This window comes from Notolepis coatsorum (genome assembly GCF_963971535.1).
Source record: "Notolepis coatsorum genome assembly, chromosome: 5".
Lineage (NCBI taxonomy): Eukaryota > Metazoa > Chordata > Actinopteri > Aulopiformes > Paralepididae > Notolepis > Notolepis coatsorum.
In genome coordinates, this window is record NC_140169.1 from 204311007 (window position 1) to 204333726 (window position 22720).

Here is a 22720-nt window from a genome sequence, read left to right on the forward strand (position 1 = left end):
TCATGATGAATATGACTTTGATCCTACGTTTGAGCTTGTGCACTGTTTTAAGTATTTGCATACCAGAACCGCCCCGATTAACCATATACGGTAATGGTATACCCCCATGAAATGTGGAAAAATGGACTAAGCCGAGGGAAGCGTGTTATGAGAACGGTGATGTCGGATATGATATCTATTAACCATTGCTGCCTGGGCAGCGCAAACACTAATAAAGACCGCGCTGGAATATGACTGCCTTTTCCCGTGTTGTTTGATTAATACCCAGGGATTAAAGTTCTCCTAATTTTTATTCCAAATCGCGATGGATCTCCCGTCAATTTTCTACCTGCTGCATATGATTTCTAGAGGCATACTACAATCTATTTTGATGTCAGTATTGGGTAGCCTATATAAACAATAATACGAGAGCATATACAAGAACAATGAATCTCACTGCATGTATGATGTAGCCTGCCTTTCAATACATGAACTTGAATTCCATCATGTTTGTGTGCGGGACTCACAAGGCTGTTGTCACAATGGGTGGTACCGGTACAGTAATAACAGTCCACACAATATCACGATGGACCATGCCATAGCCTATGTTCTATTAGGACATGATCTGTGACGACAAATGTTCTAGAATGTTTGATTAAGATATCATACTCTGACAGCATGCCTATGATCAACATAAACGCGAACTTGAATCCCATCATATACATAGTCTGTCCACTATCTGGTGTCATTGCAATGCGTTTTCTATTCTTTCTTATACAGTAAAAAGGGGGACTTGTATTCTGCTTACAGCTCTCGAAAATTCCACTTGTTTCGTTTAACGTAAAGCCTTTTAAATATAATCAAAAACGTTCCCGTGTTTCTGCGGTCTGTGCGCAAAATAATAACGAGTTGAGCTTTATGATTTATGATGAGTTGAAAATGGGGGACCACTGATGTAAACAAGACGAAAGTCTTTCTCTGGTCTGCATCCCCTTAACAATTGTATGTACTGAGCTGTACTGTACTGTACCCATTCTGCAATCTGTTAATAAACGTTTTCAATCAATCAATCAATCAAGCTACGCGGAGCGCAGCTCAGTCAGTAAGCCTACACCCCGTATATTCCGATAACGCTATATAAACCATGCTAGCATTCATTCTGAGAGAAAGATCTATTATTCCAAATGCTATTTATAGGGTTTTGACCATAATTACACTACTGTTGCTATTTTACAATGAACTATAATGAATTACGGTTCATACAGAACATGCCAGTGTTATTATGCACAGAAGCTCATTTCCTTGTTGTAATAATATATTCTACCATTGGGCGTCAGCTAAGTGTGCTCTGACCTGTGCGTACACGTAAGCCCAGAGTCAAGTTCAAGTTGAAATTGATGAATCCCACTCTTTGCTTAGAAATGATCGTACGCACAGGGTAAGCACAAATCTGTGCGTAAGACACGTGATGAATTGAGGGCCCAGGCCTCTTTACTAACTTAAAAAGGAAACATCAAGAAATATGTTTATGGTATTCCATCATGCATGTGTGTTTTTTATATATTTTATAATGCTCATGATTATTGCTGAAGTCTGAGTCTTACAATACCCACTGGCTTTTATAACCAGACTAACAGACTAACTTGACGACTAAAGACGATTTCTAAAAGATTAAGTTATGAAGTAAGTTTTCAAGAGTTGAGACAACACTCACTGTACTCTCTCTCAAACAAAGCTCCATGATTCTCCAGTAATATCTCCATAATCTGAGTTTGCAATGCATGTGTCGTGTCAGGTTCGTATTTCACTATGAATTGAAAATGGGGGACCCCTGATGTAAACAAGACAAACGTCTTTCTCTAGTCTGCATCCCCTTAACAATTGTTGTGTATTGAGCCGTACTGCATTGTACCCATTCTGCAATCTGTTAAATAAAGTTGTCATTCATTCATTCATTCATTCATTCATTCATTCATTCATTCATTCATTCATTCATTCATTCATTCATTCAGGTACAACAGAACAATTTTGATTGACAGTCGATTCTGCCAATACGTCACACCGCTTGCACCCACCTCCTGCTGTTCTTACCACCAATCGGCAAGCGCTTATTCGTTTTTTACTTCCGGGAAGTCCGCCATTGATTTACACACGCGAGCGAACCACAACTTACCTCCCCGCGGCCCAAGTTAGCTCCCCGTGGCCCACGAATAGACTACCAGCGCTCCGCAGGAGTACTAAACGAGGCATAATGATTTTACTGCAACTAATGTTATAATAAAAGCTTTTCTATACATTTGTCTGATTGAAAACTTTATTAACAGATTGCAGAATGGGTACAATTCAAAGGAAGGAAGTGAGAGATATGAATGAGTAATGCTCGCTATGGTCGGGTAAATAATATGCTGATGTTATTGAACGTGTAACTATATAACGTTAATGCCACAAACGAATGCCTTTGTTAATCATAAGTAACTTTGATGCAGTAGCGTGTGTGTGTGGGGGCGGGGTTGTGCACGTCGCTTGACTGAAACTTTTTTCAAAGTTTGAACGTGTGGACCAGATTGACGAGACACAAATTGCCATCGGCACATTCGAGCTTATCGGCCGATGGGCCGATGGCAGTCAACAAGGCACTTATCGGCCGATACCGATACCCGACCGATATATCGATGCCACCCTAATTAGTATGATAGGTAGTAGTATAAGTATAGTAGCATAGTAGTAGGGTACATAATAGTAAAAGACCGTAAGAAGGTTATTTTCTTATTTAATTTTTTATATTTCAGATATTGTTTTAAGAGGTGTGTTTTTAGTCAAGGAAAAGTTGTTGGCTGTGGAAAGTATGGTGTTTAGGATGATGATGTCACCTGATTTGTAAAGAGGTATAACTTTAGCTTTAAGGTCATGTGGCACAACACCTTTGTAAAGATAAGGAAAACTATGGGTAAGAGGATCAATGACTGAATTAACCTTTTCACTACCACACTACATAAGGTTAACCTCTCACTACCACACTACAGAAGGTTAACCTTTCTACCACACTACAGACGGTTACCCTTTATCACGTGGCAGTGAAAGGGTTAACATTCTGTATTGTCGCAGTGAAAGGGTTAACCATTTTGGTAGTGTGGCAGTGAAAGGGTTAACCATGTGTTTTATCGAGCTCCTTCTAATTCCACCATGTCCCTCAGCAGAAACCTTTAACTTCAGAATAATAAGATAAGATAAGATATTGGCTTTATTGATCCCTTGGGGAAATTACGGCGGCATAGCTGCATGGGGGAGGGGGGTACAGGTATGGGCAGGGTAATAGAAGAAAGACATAAATATAGGCATTCAAATTGTATCTGAATATAAAAATTCAAGACAAAAACTGTGTAAACAATATAATTAACAAATATAAATATATAAACAATATAATAACAATATAATACGCTGCACTGCTTTAGCAGTGGGTGGCTCAAAATTCCAAAGTAAGGAATATGTACCTCTAATTCATGTCTCACCAGAATCATTAATATTCTTAGCTAAAGAAAATCCTACATTTATGAAAAACTGATTGATGAGGTTCCATGTTGACGTTATATCATCTGTTATTCCCTGGTTGTGGTAAAGTCAGTGGTCTGTTATTCACTGGTTGTGGTAAAGTCAGTGGTCTGTTATTCCCTGGTTGTGGTAAAGTCAGTGGTCTGTTATTCACTGGTTGTGGTAAAGTCAGTGGTCTGTTATTCCCTGGCTGTGGTAAAGTCAACAGTCTGTTATTCCTTGGTTGTGGTAAAGTCAGTGGTCTGTTAATCACTGGTTGTGGTAAAGTCAGTGGTCTGTTATTCACTGGTTGTGGTAAAGTCAGTGGTCTGTTATTCACTGGTTGTGGTAAAGTCAGTGGTCTGTTATTCACTGGTTGTGGTAAAGTCAACAGTCTGTTATTCCTTGGTTGTGGTAAAGTCAGTGGTCTGTTATTCACTGGTTGTGGTAAAGTCAACGGTCTGTTATTCACTGGTTGTGGTAAAGTCAGTGGTCTGTTATTCACTGGTTGTGGTAAAGTCAACGGTCTGTTATTCACTGGTTGTGGTAAAGTCAGTGGTCTGTTATTCCCTGGTTGTGGTAAAGTCAGCAGTCTGTTATTCCCTGGTTGTGGTAAAGTCAGTGGTCTGTTATTCCCTGGTTGTGGTAAAGTCAGTGGTATGTTATTCCCTGGTTGTGGTAAAGTCAGTGGTATGTTATTCCCTGGTTGTGGTAAAGTCAGTGGTCTGTTATTCCCTGGTTGTGGTAAAGTCAGTGGTCTGTTATTCCCTGGTTGTGGTAAAGTCAACAGTCTGTTATTCCCTGGTTGTGGTAAAGTCAACAGTCTGTTATTCCTTGGTTGTGGTAAAGTCAACAGTCTGTTATTCCCTGGTTGTGGTAAAGTCAGTGGTCTGTTATTCACTGGTTGTGGTAAAGTCAGTGGTCTGTTATTCCCTGGCTGTGGTAAAGTCAACAGTCTGTTATTCCCTGGTTGTGGTAAAGTCAGTGGTCTGTTATTCACTGGTTGTGGTAAAGTCAGTGGTCTGTTATTCCTTGGTTGTGGTAAAGTCAGTGGTCTGTTAATCACTGGTTGTGGTAAAGTCAGTGGTCTGTTATTCACTGGTTGTGGTAAAGTCAGTGGTCTGTTATTCACTGGTTGTGGTAAAGTCAGTGGTCTGTTATTCACTGGTTGTGGTAAAGTCAACAGTCTGTTATTCCTTGGTTGTGGTAAAGTCAGTGGTCTGTTATTCACTGGTTGTGGTAAAGTCAGTGGTCTGTTAATCACTGGTTGTGGTAAAGTCAGTGGTCTGTTATTCACTGGTTGTGGTAAAGTCAACGGTCTGTTATTCACTGGTTGTGGTAAAGTCAGTGGTCTGTTATTCACTGGTTGTGGTAAAGTCAACGGTCTGTTATTCACTGGTTGTGGTAAAGTCAGTGGTCTGTTATTCCCTGGTTGTGGTAAAGTCAGCAGTCTGTTATTCCCTGGTTGTGGTAAAGTCAGTGGTCTGTTATTCCCTGGTTGTGGTAAAGTCAGTGGTCTGTTATTCCCTGGTTGTGGTAAAGTCAACGGTCTGTTATTCCCTGGTTGTGGTAAAGTCAGTGGTATGTTATTCCCTGGTTGTGGTAAAGTCAGTGGTCTGTTATTCCCTGGTTGTGGTAAAGTCAGTGGTCTGTTATTCCCTGGTTGTGGTAAAGTCAACAGTCTGTTATTCCCTGGTTGTGGTAAAGTCAACAGTCTGTTATTCCTTGGTTGTGGTAAAGTCAACAGTCTGTTATTCCCTGGTTGTGGTAAAGTCAGTGGTCTGTTATTCCTTGGTTGTGGTAAAGTCAACAGTCTGTTATTCACTGGTTGTGGTAAAGTCAACAGTCTGTTATTCCCTGGTTGTGGTAAAGTCAGTGGTCTGTTATTCACTGGTTGTGGTAAAGTCAACAGTCTGTTATTCACTGGTTGTGGTAAAGTCAACAGTCTGTTATTCACTGGTTGTGGTAAAGTCAGTGGTCTGTTATTCCCTGGTTGTGGTAAAGTCAACAGTCTGTTATTCCTTGGTTGTGGTAAAGTCAACAGTCTGTTATTCACTGGTTGTGGTAAAGTCAACAGTCTGTTATTCACTGGTTGTGGTAAAGTCAGTGGTCTGTTATTCCTTGGTTGTGGTAAAGTCAACAGTCTGTTATTCACTGGTTGTGGTAAAGTCAACAGTCTGTTATTCACTGGTTGTGGTAAAGTCAACGTTCTGTTATTCACTGGTTGTGGTAAAGTCAACAGTCTGTTATTCCCTGGTTGTGGTAAAGTCAGTGGTATGTTATTCCCTGGTTGTGGTAAAGTCAGTGGTCTGTTATTCACTGGTTGTGGTAAAGTCAACAGTCTGTTATTCACTGGTTGTGGTAAAGTCAACGTTCTGTTATTCACTGGTTGTGGTAAAGTCAACAGTCTGTTATTCACTGGTTGTGGTAAAGTCAACGTTCTGTTAATCACTGGTTGTGGTAAAGTCAGTGGTCTGTTATTCCCTGGTTGTGGTAAAGTCAGTGGTATGTTATTCCCTGGTTGTGGTAAAGTCAGTGGTCTGTTATTCCCTGGTTGTGGTAAAGTCAGTGGTCTGTTATTCACTGGTTGTGGTAAAGTCAGTGGTCTGTTATTCCCTGGTTGTGGTAAAGTCAACAGCCTGTTATTCCCTGGTTGTGGTAAAGTCAACAGCCTGTTATTCCCTGGTTGTGGTAAAGTCAACAGTCTGTTATTCACTGGTTGTGGTAAAGTCAGTGGTCTGTTATTCCCTGGTTGTGGTAAAGTCAACAGCCTGTTATTCCCTGGTTGTGGTAAAGTCAACAGCCTGTTATTCCCTGGTTGTGGTAAAGTCAGTGGTCTGTTATTCCCTGGTTGTGGTAAAGTCAGTGGTCTGTTATTCCCTGGTTGTGGTAAAGTCAACAGTCTGTTATTCACTGGTTGTGGTAAAGTCAACAGTCTGTTATTCACTGGTTGTGGTAAAGTCAGTGGTCTGTTATTCCCTGGTTGTGGTAAAGTCAACAGTCTGTTATTCCCTGGTTGTGGTAAAGTCAACAGTCTGTTATTCCCTGGTTGTGGTAAAGTCAACAGTCTGTTATTCACTGGTTGTGGTAAAGTCAACAGTCTGTTATTCCCTGGTTGTGGTAAAGTCAACAGTCTGTTATTCCCTGGTTGTGGTAAAGTCAACAGTCTGTTATTCCCTGGTTGTGGTAAAGTCAGTGGTCTGTTATTCCTTGGTTGTGGTAAAGTCAGTGGTCTGTTATTCACTGGTTGTGGTAAAGTCAACAGTCTGTTATTCACTGGTTGTGGTAAAGTCAACGGCCTGTTATTCACTGGTTGTGGTAAAGTCAGTGGTCTGTTATTCACTGGTTGTGGTAAAGTCAACAGTCTGTTATTCACTGGTTGTGGTAAAGTCAGTGGTCTGTTATTCACTGGTTGTGGTAAAGTCAACAGTCTGTTATTCACTGGTTGTGGTAAAGTCAACGTTCTGTTATTCACTGGTTGTGGTAAAGTCAACAGTCTGTTAATCACTGGTTGTGGTAAAGTCAGTGGTCTGTTATTCCCTGGTTGTGGTAAAGTCAGTGGTATGTTATTCCCTGGTTGTGGTAAAGTCAGTGGTCTGTTATTCCCTGGTTGTGGTAAAGTCAACAGTCTGTTATTCACTGGTTGTGGTAAAGTCAACAGTCTGTTATTCCCTGGTTGTGGTAAAGTCAACAGTCTGTTATTCCCTGGTTGTGGTAAAGTCAACAGTCTGTTATTCCCTGGTTGTGGTAAAGTCAACAGTCTGTTATTCACTGGTTGTGGTAAAGTCAACGGTCTGTTATTCCCTGGTTGTGGTAAAGTCAACGGTCTGTTATTCCCTGGTTGTGGTAAAGTCAACAGTCTGTTATTCCCTGGTTGTGGTAAAGTCAACAGTCTGTTATTCCCTGGTTGTGGTAAAGTCAACAGTCTGTTATTCACTGGTTGTGGTAAAGTCAACAGTCTGTTATTCCTTGGTTGTGGTAAAGTCAACAGTCTGTTATTCACTGGTTGTGGTAAAGTCAGTGGTCTGTTATTCCCTGGTTGTGGTAAAGTCAACAGTCTGTTATTCCTTGGTTGTGGTAAAGTCAGTGTTCTGTTATTCCCTGGTTGTGGTAAAGTCAACAGTCTGTTATTCCTTGGTTGTGGTAAAGTCAGTGGTCTGTTATTCACTGGTTGTGGTAAAGTCAACAGTCTGTTATTCCCTGGTTGTGGTAAAGTCAGTGGTCTGTTATTCCCTGGCTGTGGTAAAGTCAGTGGTCTGTTATTCCCTGGTTGTGGTAAAGTCAGTGGTCTGTTATTCCCTGGCTGTGGTAAAGCCTATATACTGTTGAATTACCGCTAGAGTTGTCTCATAGTATTGGAGCCAGACCAGGTTAAAATCGAAAAAGAGCCATGTGTAACATATCAGAAATCAAAACAACAACACATTGTTGTACAATGACCCCATGCTAATGGTCTAAAGTACTGTTCAGTAAAAGTCATGGATCAGATCACTTCTCGTGAATCACCTCTGGTACTTAAACTGGTGTCATTCCTACAATATTATGCCTATCAGCCAGATTATTGTTGAATTCTATTGGAGGATGTGATCACAGTATGATCCTGCCTCTAATCTTTAATCTCTAGATCCCATAGCCCGGAAGGACGTTTTAATGGGAATCAACACTTTTTTGCCAAGCTGCCAAGTCATAATTTTCACCTAAAAAGTTGTTTATATACCTATCCCTAACCTCAACCATTCCCACTGCCTACAAATTAAAGATAAACGTCCGTCCCTGCTATTCCTACTACACTACTCCTTCTAAACTACAAAGAAAAAGGCGAAGGCCGGACCAGCACTCTCAGATTTAAAAAAAAATTGTATTTAATGGCAGCCTATAATACAGACATGTTTCAGAACGTGTTCCTTCTTCAGTGTAATAGGCTAGAAGTGATAGCTTGTAAAAATGGGAGCTATATACCATGAGGGCAGGAAGTGACATCATAGAGGTGAGCTTGGGAATGCCAGTCAACTTTGACCTCCAGAGTAAGGACTTGATAATGTAGCATGTTGAAAACAAATATATACCAGAAAATAAAATATAGCAAACACCAAATTCTATGAGCAAATAAAAACAACAACAGAAAGGAAACCCTTCACCATTTGTAAAATAATAGTAATGATAATATACTCATGATAATAAAAGTAATAAAAGTCACTTGTAGGAAACAGGATCACAACTTTTTTCATTCATTCCCTTTGGTACGATGCCATTAATCAAATGAATATAGTAACCTGTCTCCCCCTCTACAGGGCATTGTAGATTAACAAGTCCCTTAAACAATAAGAATGCATTAGGAGAAATAGAGAGATACGGTACACCCTTAAGAGAGGACAAAGTGGAGCTAATCACTCAAATGTACACTTGCAATGTCAGTAATGGTGTAAATCTCCGGGACCGATGAACTTTTCTTGCATACTCCTCCGTGGTGGAAGAGGGCCGTCTGGAAACATCTTCTACGGAGGGAGCACAGCGGAGACATCTCCTTCTTAGGTCGGTCTCTGGGCTGCCAAATAGGCCTGCGGGAGTGCAGGGGGCACCAAGTGTGTAGACCAGTGGTCACCAACCTTTTTAAGCCCAAGATCACCTTTTTTTTTTTTTGGTGAAGGAAAGATCTACCTATTGAAGCGTTGAGAGAAAAAGACAGCCAAGATTGTACTTTAAACTAAATGACTTTTATTTGCCTGTATTCTAATTACATGCAATGCTTTGGTCCAACATTAAAACGTCAAAGTAGAACTATTATGTACTTTCTCAGTCAGTGCTAATTGCAGTCATCTTATGCAGCATCACTTTTCACATCAAAACAAAAGTAGAACTGTAATGTGGACTTTCTCATATTATTAACATTGACAAACATATTTACAATTAGCATTTTATAAAGTAGAACTGTAATGTTTACTTTCTCAGTCAGTGCTAATTGCAGCATCACTTTTCACATCAAAACAAAAGTAGAACTGTAATGTGTACTTTCTCAGTCAGTGCTAAGTGCAGTCAGTGCTAAGTGCAGTCAGTGCTAAGTGCAGCATCATTTTCACATCAAAACAAAAGTAGAACTGTATGTGTACTTTCTCAGTCAGTGCTAAGTGCAGCATCACTTTTCACATCAAAACAAAGGTAGAACTGTAATGTGGACTCTCAGGGTAAGATCTATAAAAATTTTTTTTTTTTTTTTTTTTTTTTTTTTTTTTTTTTTTCATGGAAAGATCTACAGGGACAGTCTCAAAGATCGACCAGTCGATCAAGATCGACGGGTTGGTGACCACTGGTGTAGACAGTCCCGTTCGTCTCCTCGTCTCCAGCATCTCTTATGCCGCTCGGTGTCTTGCCGATAAGCAGGCCCCTCTGGATGATGGCGTCCTGCCAGTAGTTAGTAAGGGTCACGCCATGGAGTAGGATACGAGTCTCTCTCTGCTTCAGGCAAGAATGGGACTCGTGACTCCATCGTTGTAGCTACGAAAGCTGATGTATATCCACTAGGGACAGGGTGAACTGTAAACTCTGGAGCTGCAGGTCTCTAAGCTACCAAAGTAGCTATGTATCAAAGTCAAGTTAGACCGCGCTCTCAGTATCTGACACTGGGTGTTGAAATCCCAAACATTATGAAGAAAAAGGCGAAGGCCGGACCAGCACTCTCAGATTTTAATTTTTTTTAATTTAATGGCAGCCTATAATACAGACATGTTTCGGAACGTGTTCCTTCTTCAGTGTAATAGGCTAGCAGTGATAGCTTGTAAAAATGGGAGCTATATACCATGAGGGCAGGAAGTGACATCATAGAGGTGAGCTTGGGAATGCCAGTCAACTTTGACCTCCAGAGTAAGGACTTGATAATGTAGCATGTTGAAAACAAATATATACCAGAAACTAAAATATAGCAAACACCAAATTCTATGAGCAATGTTGTTGTTTTTCTTTGCTCATAGAATTTGGTGTTTGCTATATTTTAGTTTCTGGTATATATTTGTTTTCAACATGCTACATTATCAAGTCCTTACTCTGGAGGTCAAAGTTGACTGGCATTCCCAAGCTCACCTCTATGATGTCACTTCCTGCCCTCATGGTATATACATAGATATATATAGAACACTAGATAGCTTGCCCGCGCTGCCGGCCAATGGAGAGCGACATCACTGAACCGCCGCCATCTGGCTCCAGTCAGCCTTGAGTGAGAGTGAGTGAGCTGCACAGACAAAAATACTCATAACTCGCTGAAATATTGATGGATTTACAAACGGTTTGGTTTATTAAAAGCATTATTAACCTGGCTATGATTCAAGCGGTTTGTAAAAAAAAAACATCTTTAACAATTTTTTTTATACGTATGCAGTATCATAACTACATCTTTGATGTTTATAGCAAACCAACCCGTTTGTAAATCCGTCAACATTTCAGCGAGTTATGAGTATTTTTGTCTGTGCAGCTCACTCACTCTCACTCAAGGCTGACTGGAGCAAGATGGCGGCGGTTCAGTGACGCTGGTGACTCCGCCTTAAGCTATCTAGTGTTCTATAGATATCTATGGGTATATAGCTCCCATTTTTACAAGCTATCACTGCTAGCCTATTACACTGAAGAAGGAACACGTTCCGAAACATGTCTGTATTATAGGCTGCCATTAAATTAAAAAAAATTAAAATCTGAGAGTGCTGGTCCTTCATAATGTTTGGGATTTCAGCACCCAGTGTTAGATACTGAGAGCGCGGTCTAACTTGACTCCTTCTCAACTACCCCATACACTACTGAACACAATGACCAACACCTCTCTTTAACGAGCCTGTTAACTGTGTAACAGAGCCCCCCTGTGGGAGAAGCCTGTAGGTGCAGTCCTAGAAAATCAGGTGGAGTTCACATAGTGATACAGTACATTTTCAATATACAATGAATAGGCTATAGGAAGAGGAATAGTGTTATATGAAAATGTGTTTTTCACATACATGTTATTATACTCTATTGTAAAAGAAAAATATATATAATATTAATCATTTTTGTGTCATTATTCTCAAACATAAAAATTATCACGGTGTGATGTTTGCAGGAATTCATACCAAACAAAGATGTTTTCTTGAGTTTAGAGTATGATTTGTAGGAACATCTCTACAATACATTTAGAATGACATTTTGACACAAATAATTGTGTCTGCTTTTCGATAAAACTTTGATTAATTGTTCAGCCCTAGTTAAAACAACTACAGACATTGTACCACGACACCAGTGGCTGTGGTGTATTTCCACAGTATTGTTTCTTGTCTTTCAGGAGGTCCAGAGTAAGAGCAAGGTCTGTGCCAACGTGTTCTGCGGAGCGGGCAGGGAGTGTTCCGTCACGGAGAAGGGAGAGCCCAGTTGTCTCTGTATAGAGGTGAGTTATCTGAGCGTTTAAACTGTGTGAGCATCTAACAGGGGAGAGACACTAGGGTTTTAAACTGTGTGAGTATCAAAGAGAAGCCGCCTATTCTCAGTCCTTGCCCCACAATGGTGGAATGAACTACCCACCCCAGTTAGGACAGTCGAATCCCGTCCAATATTTCGCTGTCGACTAAAGACTCACTTCTTCAACCATTATCTGAAATGATAATAATAAAAAAATAAATAAAAAAAAATCTAACCCTGACTAACCTACACTGTAACACGCAACACTTTGATAAACATTGTTACTCAGCTGATAGAGTTGTACCCTTCTTGCTGTCTTGTCGTACAGAACTTGTAAGTCGCTTTGGATAAAAGCGTCAGCTAAATGACTAAGGTCGCTTTCACACAGGGGCTGTTTGGTCCGGACTTTCGGACCAGAATTCGATAGTCCGGTTTTTCGGGTCTGTGTGAATGCGCGTCGAACTCGGTCCGCGGACCAAGCAGGCGAACTCTAGTCCGCCTGAAAACGTAGGTCTCGGTTCGGCTTCATCGAACCAAACGCGAACCAAATATAGGAAGTGATTATTATTACCACTGCAAAACAAGCACACTGCATCTTATCTATCTATCTATCTATCTATCTATCTATCTATCTATCTATCTATCTATCTATCTATCTATCTATCTATCTATCTATCTATCTATCTATCTATCTATCTATATATATATCTGTGCATCTTGGGAAGAAGGAAGAAAAACGCGGCTTATTATTATTACCGAGGCGCGCGGCTTATTATATTATTAATAAAACAGCTACTTGTGGGCACTGTGGTCTACAAGTTGTTTAGCGAGAGGATGGTGGTAATGTGCTTCAATAGAACAATGGATCAATGCCATGTCAGAAGCACTGGTTTTTATTCTGTCTATTATTTTAGGCTCATTCTATGTCTATTTTATTGTCCCTCCATCCCTCTCCCTCTCCCCCCATCCCTCTCCCTCTCCCCCCATCCCTCTCCCTCCCTCCCTCCCTCCCTCCCTCCCTCCCTCCCTCCCTCCCTCCCTCTCTCTCTCTCTCTCTCCCCCTCCCTCCCCCCCTCTCCCTCCCTCCCTCCCTCTCCCTCTCCCCCCTCTCCCTCCCTCCTCTCTCTCTCTCTCTCTCTCTCTCTCTCTCTCTCTCTCTCTCTCTCTCTCTCTCTCTCTCTCTCTCTCTCCCCTCCCTCCCCCCCTCTCCCTCCCTCCCTCCCTCTCCCTCTCCCCCCTCTCCCTCCCTCCCTCTCCCTCTCTCTCTCTCTCTCCAGAGCTGTAAGCCCCACAAGCGCTCAGTGTGTGGTAGTAATGCCAAGACGTACAGGAACCACTGTGAGCTCCACAGAGACGCCTGTCTGACCGGCCTGAAGATCCAGGTGTCCCATGATGGACACTGTCTGGGTAGGAGCCTTAGATTGGACCACACTGAAGGATAAGAACCATACCATAACCACACACTGAATGATAGAACCACACCATAACCACACACTGAAGGATAAGAACCACACCATAACCACACACTGAAGGATAAGAACCATACCATAACCACACACTGAAGGATAAGAACCATACCATAACCACACACTGAAGGATAAGAACCATACCATAACCACACACTGAAGGATAAGAACCATACCATAACCACACACTGAAGGATAAGAACCATACCATAACCACACACTGAAGGATAAGAACCATACCATAACCACACACTGAAGGATAAGAACCATACCATAACCACACACTGAAGGATAAGAACCATACCATAACCACACACTGAAGGATAAGAACCATACCATAACCACACACTGAAGGATAAGAACCATACCACAACCACACACTGAAGGATATAACCATACCACAACCACACACTGAAGGATAAGAAGTTTAAGAACCATACCATAACCACACACTGAAGGATAGAACCATACCATAACCACACACTGAAGGATATAACCATACCATAACCACACACTGAAGGATATAACCATACCATAACTGTTGTGAAGGATCAGATTAAACCGAATATGTATATTTATTTATATATATATATTTAGTTGTATTTGTATATCGTTTGATATCCCCTGTATATTCCTTGTACAATATGCATTGAATATCCCCGTTTCTACTAAACAGCCCATAATAGTTTCATTCTACCATTGGACGAGAACCTGGCGCCAGGTTGCCATACCCCTAGGTCCAAGTTCAATCGTGCCGCCTAACATGTCGAGGCAGCCCCCGGTTCCGCGCAGTAATATGCCGGGCGAAATACGTGTGGTACTATTTGTTCATAGCGCATATATATATGGCGCTCGTAAAGTAGAACTTTCTTTTAGTCCAGTTCTTTACCCTCCAACAGAGTGACAGACGCAAAAGCCTCCCCACGACGCACGTGTGGTGCAGTAAGGCCTACTTGGCCCAGAATAGGCATTGAGATATCGTGTAGATTAATAGTTGAATTGTCATAGTTTGGCACCATACCGTCGAGTTGGACGTATTCTATTAAGCTAATAATAGTCTATTTATGTATGGTGCATCGTTCGGTTAGAGTCCTACAGTTATCAGTACCCCCATCGTTCCTGACGTTATCTGGACGCTTAACCAGGCTGGTCAGACCCCTAGTGGTGATTGCATCCGAGGAGCTCCGGGTCAAGAGCGACTGGACCTGTATATTGGATTACTCTACCCAGACGACGGCGAGCCTTCCACGGCTCTTGGATTATGCTTTGTGTGCTTTGATTATTCCATGGATAAAGGCCAACACTGCCGAGTGTTGGAATTACCCCCCGGAGAGGACTCCAGGTGAGGCGGCGCTCTACACGTGAGGTCGCACCACGTCTCTCCGTTGTGGACCGGCAGATACCGTTCCACAGAGGGTCCAGCTGTATTCGTCTGCGGCCCGAGGTTCTGTGGGCACCGTGTCCAAGACTTTGGATTCTCCCAAGACACCGTCGGCCAGATGGGATACCGCCAGCGGCTTCTCTAACCCCCCCCTCCTACTGTCTTACAACCAGCGGGACCCCCCCCCCCCCCCCTTAGTGTATCCAGCTATAATCATTTAAGTACCATCGCTATCGTTTCCTAAATATTCCAGGTTGTATACTTACTCCCTGCGCAACCAGAGATTGGACATTCAATGTTGATTTACCTACGAATACTCATTTGCCATAAAAGTGCATATTCAATATTTCAAATCATAAATGTAATTAAGTGAATGTTGTATACACCTTTTGCTGTATTAAATATTCGATTTGGTACATTTGTGTTGGTTCGTTTCATCAGGTGGGAAAGTGTTCATCATACTTATATCTTGTACTGGGTGGCCAGAAGTTAAAGTACATGAGGTAGTGGTATTAAATATCATATCTAACAATACAGTCAGGGAATTGTACCCCTCAGTTAAAATTGGTCCTTCGAGCCGGAGGGTAACTAGTGTAATATTAATATAGTGTTATTAATATCGAAATGGCCTATGATGAACACTCCACGAAACGATCCTCCTAACCTAGAACGCCCGCGGCGCAGACGACAGACACCTCAGTACTTAGAGGCTTACACTGTCAGTCAACTACCTAGCCTTCGACAAACGGTAAACGTGGTAAAAGTAGAAAGTAAAATTATGTCTGACCTTAACGACCAGGTTTCCCCGACCACAGAGGCCCTAGTAGGTCCTAATGTAACTGACCAAGCTCACGGTGGGGACCAGGAGGGAATTGACATGCCTTTACCCCCCGCCACTACTCAAGAAGTAGTCCCCGACAACCCCCGGGAGGAAGACAACCCTACAGAGAGAGAACTCTGCACGGAAGAAGAGGAGGAGAGCACCGAGGAACTAGAGCTCCAGGACTCCCCAACGAGTACCCCCAGGAGCGGTTCACGCAGGAGCGGCTCACCTCCACTACCACCTTCCCCCAGCGAAGCGGAGAGGACACTACAACAGGCGTTCCTCGTCAGCCTGACAGCCTCTACCGAACGCGATCGGCTCCAAGCACAGACGCTTAGCGAGCGCGAACGTCTCCAAGCACAGGCGACCAGCGAGCGCGAACACCTCCAAGCACAGCAACGGAGCGAAGAACAGCGCACAAGTCTGGAGATGAGACGCTTCCAGATGGAAGAGAATATGGCAAGAGACCGGGCCGACGCCCAGCGCGCCGCTGCCGGTGCCCAAAGAGAAACAGAGCGCGCCGCCGCCGACGCCCAGCGCGCCGCTGCCGGTGCCCAAAGAGACGCAGAGCGCGACAGACTACAAGCGCAACTAATAGAGCAGCTGATCAAAAGGACAACTCCCTCTCCCTCCGCCAGGGGCTCAAGGAACTCGTCGAGACAACAGTCAAGAGCAGCGTCACCGCAACGAGCAAGCGACCCTGAACTTGACCAACAGACCGAGTCTAGACCCCCCGCAGATCCCCTTCCCATACCGGTCCAAGCGAGACCCAGCTACAAGGAAGGAGCGGCCTACACTGCGGAGAAGCTAAATAAACGATTACAGGATCTGGAAGATTTGATAGAAGAAGAAGAGGGAGAAGAGGAGAACCAAGCCCGACGACAGCACAGTACTCCACCGGACCAGGAGGTCCCATACAGTCCAGGCTATACCCCCGCGGCGCTGCGCTACAGACCCCCGACTCTATTCACGGGTGAGCACGACGCACGACCAGCCCAGAGGAACAGTACCTGGACCAGCGGGCCATGGTACCCTGCCAGTACCAGCCCACAGCGAGGCGCAAGAGGGGACTCGCCCAGGAGGTCTCTCCCCCAACGCTCGCCGATGTATCAGCCATCCACGGCGTCATACAACGCCACGCCGTCATTCCCAGACTTCGCCTATGAGAGTCGAGCACAGTACACGGAGCTCCGGATGTGCTTAGAGACAATGATGGTGGAGGTCGCTGATGAACGCCACAAGTATGCAATATTATTGAAGCACCTGAAAGTACCGCGAGCGCACAATATAGCGCTAGCCTATGCTACCTCCTCGACCCCATACACAGCGGCCCTTGCAGCGCTGGATCAAAGATATGGACGTATATGGGATTACGTAATCCAGGAGATAAGGCATATTGACCGCCTACCCCCAGCCACAGACAATCGCTCACTAGACGACCTGTCAATCAAAGTGCAGTCCCTGGTGGGGATGCTGGGAGCTCAACGGGAGAAGGGCAGGCATGAGCTGTACGCCAACTCTAACGTTGAGAGGATTTTGGAGAAGCTGCCACCCGCAAGACAGGAGCGCTTTCGGCGGCAGAGGGACTACCGAGATCCCGACGGCCCCGAGCCATCCCTCCTTGATCTGGCCGACTTCCTGGCGAGAGAGGTCAGCAGCTTACGACTGGACACCTTCGGGCGGAGCACGCCAAGCTCCAGAGAGGGACCCAGGAGAATAAGTGATGGAAGAAGATCGGTGACTGTCATGCACCAATCAGAGTCAGTACCGAGCAGTAAGAGTCACAGCACCCCCTCGAGAAAGGAGAAGTGGAAGATAGCGTGTCCCTACTGTGAGAAAGAACACTGGCTGTCACAATGTGACTCATTCACAAAGATGAATGCAGAAGAAGTGAGCCAATGGATAAAGTCCAACCGGCGCTGTTATCGATGTGCGCGGCCCCACATGGCAGCCGAATGCCGCCTAAAGAAAAGGTGCAGCCGGTGCGATGGAGCCCATCTAGATATACTACACGATAGTAACGGAAGACGGCCTATACCTGCACCACGGAGCGGCACCAAGGCAAGTGTCATGTACATTGATCCCGCCAGCAGCAACGGAGCTCAAGTGCTCTTAAAGGTAGTCCGTGTGACATTGAGCTACCAGGATAAAGTCATGGACACTTACGCCGTCCTTGATGATGGGTCAGAGAAGACCCTTCTGCTCGCCTCCGCTGCGACCCAGCTGGGACTGCGGGGGAGCAAGAACGAAATGACGATTCGGACAATAAGAAGAGATTTAAAGACGGTAAAGGGCGAGAATGTCTCCTTCACTATCGCAGCCAACGGGCAGCCAGAGCGACGGTACAAGATCACAAATGCTTTCACCAGCCAAGAAATAGGACTATCGCAGTACACCTACCCTGTCACCAAGTTGATGGATAAATATGTGCACCTGCGCCAATTACCTATCCCGCTCATAGACGGCGCTACCCCGACCCTGTTGATAGGCTCCGACCATGCAGAACTCATAGTCCCGATTGACCGGGTCCATACAGGCCCCCGAGGCTGTCCTGCAGCAGTCGAGACCCGCCTAGGGTGGACCCTCCAAGGCCCCCTTGCTAAATCTCTCAACCGAACAGCAGCCACCAGCTGCCTCCACTCCAGAGTGGAAGAAGGAGACACCACACTCCTGCAGCCTGCCGAGAAGAAAATTGACTGGCGACGCCGTGCGCTGCTCCGCGCCTCCCTGATCAAAGACGGCTTTGATCTCCGGCAGCGGGCCAGCAGCGACCCCCCAGCATTGCGCAACCTCAACCCAGAGGTCGCAGAGGACCCAGCAGCAGATGAAGAGGTCCAACACAGTGTGAAGAACAGTTTCTACGTGGACAACTGTCTACAAAGCGTCTCGACTCAAGAAGAAGCCGAGGCTCTCCTAATCAAGTTACGCGCCTCCCTAATCAAAGGAGGCTTTGATCTCAGGCAGTGGGCCAGCAGTGACCCGCACGTATTGCGCAGCCTCTCCTCCGCAGACAAGGCTGCCAGCAGCGAGACCTGGATGGCGACAATCCCAGGAGAAGCCCAAGAAATGACACTAGGATTAGTCTGGCGCTTCAAAACAGACTCGCTCCACTATAGACACAAACCCTTGGCTCCAGAGCAAGGAAGGTCGGCGGCGATACCGACCACCAGACGGAGTGTGTACAGAACACTCGCCAGACAATATGACCCGTTGGGATGTATTCTACCTTACACCACCAGGGCAAAGATGATTGTACGAGCACTATGGGACAAGGACCAGGGCTGGGACGACCCAATACCCGCACACCTTGCCTCAACATGGAGAGAGTGGGAGATGGAACTCCGCTCACTCCCAGGTGTCAATATACGCCGCAGCTACTTCCCATCCACAGTGAGGCCAGAGACATGCGAGATTGAGCTACACGTCTTCAGCGACGCCTCCGAAGTAGCCTACGGATCTGTTGCCTATTTGCGTGCCCAAGAGATGGGAGGAGAGATACACACTGCTTTCATACTGGCCCGCTCAAGAATAGCCCCACGTAAGCAACAATCTATCCCACGTCTAGAGCTCTGCGCAGCCCTCGCAGGAGCGCATCTAGCCACGTTAATCCAACGTGAACTCACCATTCCGGTGCATGGAACAATCTTGTGGTCAGATTCCACGACAGTACTCGCATGGATTAAGTCTGATTCATGCAGATACAAAGTCTTCGTGGGAGTCAGAGTCACCGAGATTCAAGAATTAACAGAAGAAGCAAGCTGGAGATATGTGGATACCAAACACAACCCAGCTGACGTCATCACCCGGGGAATGTCCCTGGATGACCTAACCCGTCGCAACATCTACAGTGACGGACCAGCATTCCTCCAGCTCCCGGAAGGAGATTGGCCTACGCCCACCCCGAGGGAAGCAAGTAACGAGGAGGCTGAGAACAAGAAGCCTATGTTCTGTGGACTGAGCACTGTCGCCTCCACAGACCCCAACATAGATGATTGCATTACCCTAGAGAATGCGCAACAAAGAACATTCCTGCGGCACCACCCAGAGATTCAGTCCACCACTGACATGTCAGCAGCTGACTACGAAGAAGCAGAACTTCTTCTACTACAACGAGCCCAGAGAGACTCGTTCCCCGATGAGCTAGACTGTCTACAGGGAGGAAACCCCGTCCCATCAGACAGCAGACTGATTCACCTGGCACCAGAGAGTGACGCACATAATCTCATCAGAGTGGGTGGTCGCCTGCGGAGAGCCCCCGATCTACCAGATGACATTAAGCACCCGATCGTCTTGAACAGCCGACACAAGGTCACAGAGCTGATCATAAAGAAATACGACGAGGATGTGCACCACGCAGGAGCAGAGAGAGTCTTCGCGGAGATCAGACGTCGGTATTGGATATTGCAAGGGAGAGAAGCAGTACGGCGCTTCCAGCGAACCTGTCTAGACTGCCGTAAGTGGCGCGCGCAGCCCAGCATACCACGGATGGCTGACCTACCCCCCTGTCGCCTCCGAATCGGCGACAAGCCATTCCACTCCACAGGCATGGACTGTTTTGGCCCGTTGTATATAAAGAGAGGAAGAGGCACCGAGAAGCGGTGGGGTATTGTATTCAAATGCATGACCACCAGAGCGATACATATCGAGCTCCTTCCGACCATGAGCACAGACTCATTCCTTATGGCCTTCCGGAGATTCATATCACGGAAAGGAAAACCGTCTACATTGTTGTCTGATCACGGGACCAACTTCAAAGGCGGAGAAAGAGAGCTGAGAGAGAGCTTCCAAGCTATGGGCCCAGAACTTAAGACCCACCTCGCTCCAGCCCAGATTGACTTCCAGTTTAATCCCCCGAACGCACCCCACTTCGGTGGAACCTGGGAACGAGAAGTACGTTCTATAAAGACAGCCCTGTATGCCGTACTCGGAGCCCAGACTGTGGCAGAGGAAGTCCTAATGACAGTCCTCACGGAGATCGAGGGAGTATTGAACTCCAAGCCCCTCGGTTACGTCTCCAGTGATGTAGCAGATGTCGACCCAGTCACATCCAACACACTCCTAATGGGGCGGCTGGACTAGGGATGGGAATTGATAGGATTTTATCGATACGATTCCATTATCGATTCTGCTTATCGATTCGATTCTTTATCGGTTCCCTTATCGATACCTGATCAATTTATAATTTAAATAAATAAATTGAAAATGCAACAGAACTACATTTAGTCATTTAGCTGACGCTTTTATCCAAAGCGACTTACAAGTTCTGTACGACAAGCCATCAGGAAGGGCACAACTCTATCAGCTGAGCAACAATGTTCATCAAAGTGTTGAGTGCTAAAGTGTAGGTTAGTTTATTAGGACAAGTGCATGACAGTACGGTTAGTTAGGGTTAGATATATTTTTTTTTATTCAGATAATGGTTGAAGAAGTGCGTCTTTAGTCGACGGCGAAAGATTGGATGGGTTTCGGCTGTCCTAACTGGGGTGGGTAGTTCATTCCACCATTGTGGGGCAAGGACTGAGAATAGGCGACTTCTCTTTGATGACCCTCCCGGAGCTCGGATAGGAGTAGGTCTGAGGCGGCCAGAAGATGCAGAGCGTAGGGGTCTAAGCTGGTTAGAATAACATGCAACTTGACATTTCTGATTGTCATTTATTGTTGAGCCCCCATGTCAGAAAAATACAAAAACTGTAAAAAATAAAACATTAACTATAGCCTACACTTAAATAAAATAATGTATTTGAGATTCTCTTAAAATGTATTTATTTTTTTATTCTTAAACTAATTTAATCTATTGAATAACAGGTTGTTATTCCTCTGACTTCTGTCTCTCACTCACACACTCTCTCTCTCACACACACACACACACACACACACACACACACACACACACACACACACGCACACACAGAGAGAGAGAGCTCCCCGGGCCCCTGTCCTATAAGGTATTGGCTTGTGTTGCTACACGGACACATTTGTATGTTGCACCACTGTACTTCCTGGCTTACAGTCTTGTAAACAAACATTCCGTCTCTCATTATATGTGAACTAAAGAGTACAAGGTTTACACAACAGCCCCCACCTGCTGTTTTATTGTATTTGTACCTGTACTATCCGCTGTCAGCTGTTTATCTCTCTTTGTGAGCTTGATTAAATAGCGTTAGCTCACGTTAGCTCCGCGGCTAATTTTAGCTCAGCCTGATCTAAATCAATGACTAGGTTCTAAAGCATTCAAGTAGTTTTCACTGCACATAGAAGTAGCCAAACAGCAGGAGCATTTCGGGAGCATATTACCAAAACCCAGGCAATTTCGAGCCATTAAGGAATCAAATAGAGTCTGCCATGGCTACATGCTAACGGCTAACATTATTGCGCAACTGTAGGCAGCGATAAGGGAATCGAAAGTCACGGGAGCCACACGGTTCCAGGCATCGGCCAATTAGCGTTGGGAACCGGTTTTCGATTCCCATCCCTAGGCTGGACCCCGCGCTACCCCAGACAATGTACAGGCCCGAAGAAGCGAACGGCCGAAGAATGTGGAGGTACAGCCAAGTACTAGCTGACAAGTTTTGGAGCAGCTTCCTACTTCACTACCTACCGTCTCTACAGACCCGCCAGAAGTGGGTAAAGGAGAGAGACAATTTGACAGAAGGAACAGTCGTCATGATTATTGACCAGTCACTCCCCAGAGCTATGTGGCCGGCTGGCCGCGTAAGCAAAGTGATCACCGGTGCCGATGGCAAGGTCCGAGCAGCTGAAGTACTTGTCCAAGGGCGCACCTACACACGTCCCGTGGCGAGGCTCATAGAACTGCCCCGACTCCCAGATACTATCGATGATGACCATGACCCTATGACTTTGTGAGTTGACTGACCCTTACAGCGGACCTTGAGTGGTGGACAGTGCGGTTAATCTGTCTCTGCTTAGCTAATTAGGTGGGACTAATTAGGGGGCGGCTGTTGTGAAGGATCAGATTAAACCGAATATGTATATTTATTTATATATATATTTAGTTGTATTTGTATATCGTTTGATATCCCCTGTATATTCCTTGTACAATATGCATTGAATATCCCCGTTTCTACTAAACAGCCCATAATAGTTTCATTCTACCATTGGACGAGAACCTGGCGC

General features: G+C 45.0%; 1 protein-coding gene across 1 annotated transcript in view; it reads left to right on the plus strand.

The window, feature by feature from the left end:
- Window positions 1-22720, plus strand: part of fstl1b (follistatin-like 1b) — a 97211-nt gene that overhangs the window by 15467 nt on the left and 59024 nt on the right. The window contains exons 3-4 of the mRNA XM_084315162.1: window positions 11804-11905; window positions 13194-13323. Of these exons, the coding sequence (XP_084171288.1) occupies window positions 11804-11905; window positions 13194-13323 (232 nt within the window). The remainder of the gene's footprint in view (window positions 1-11803; window positions 11906-13193; window positions 13324-22720) is intronic.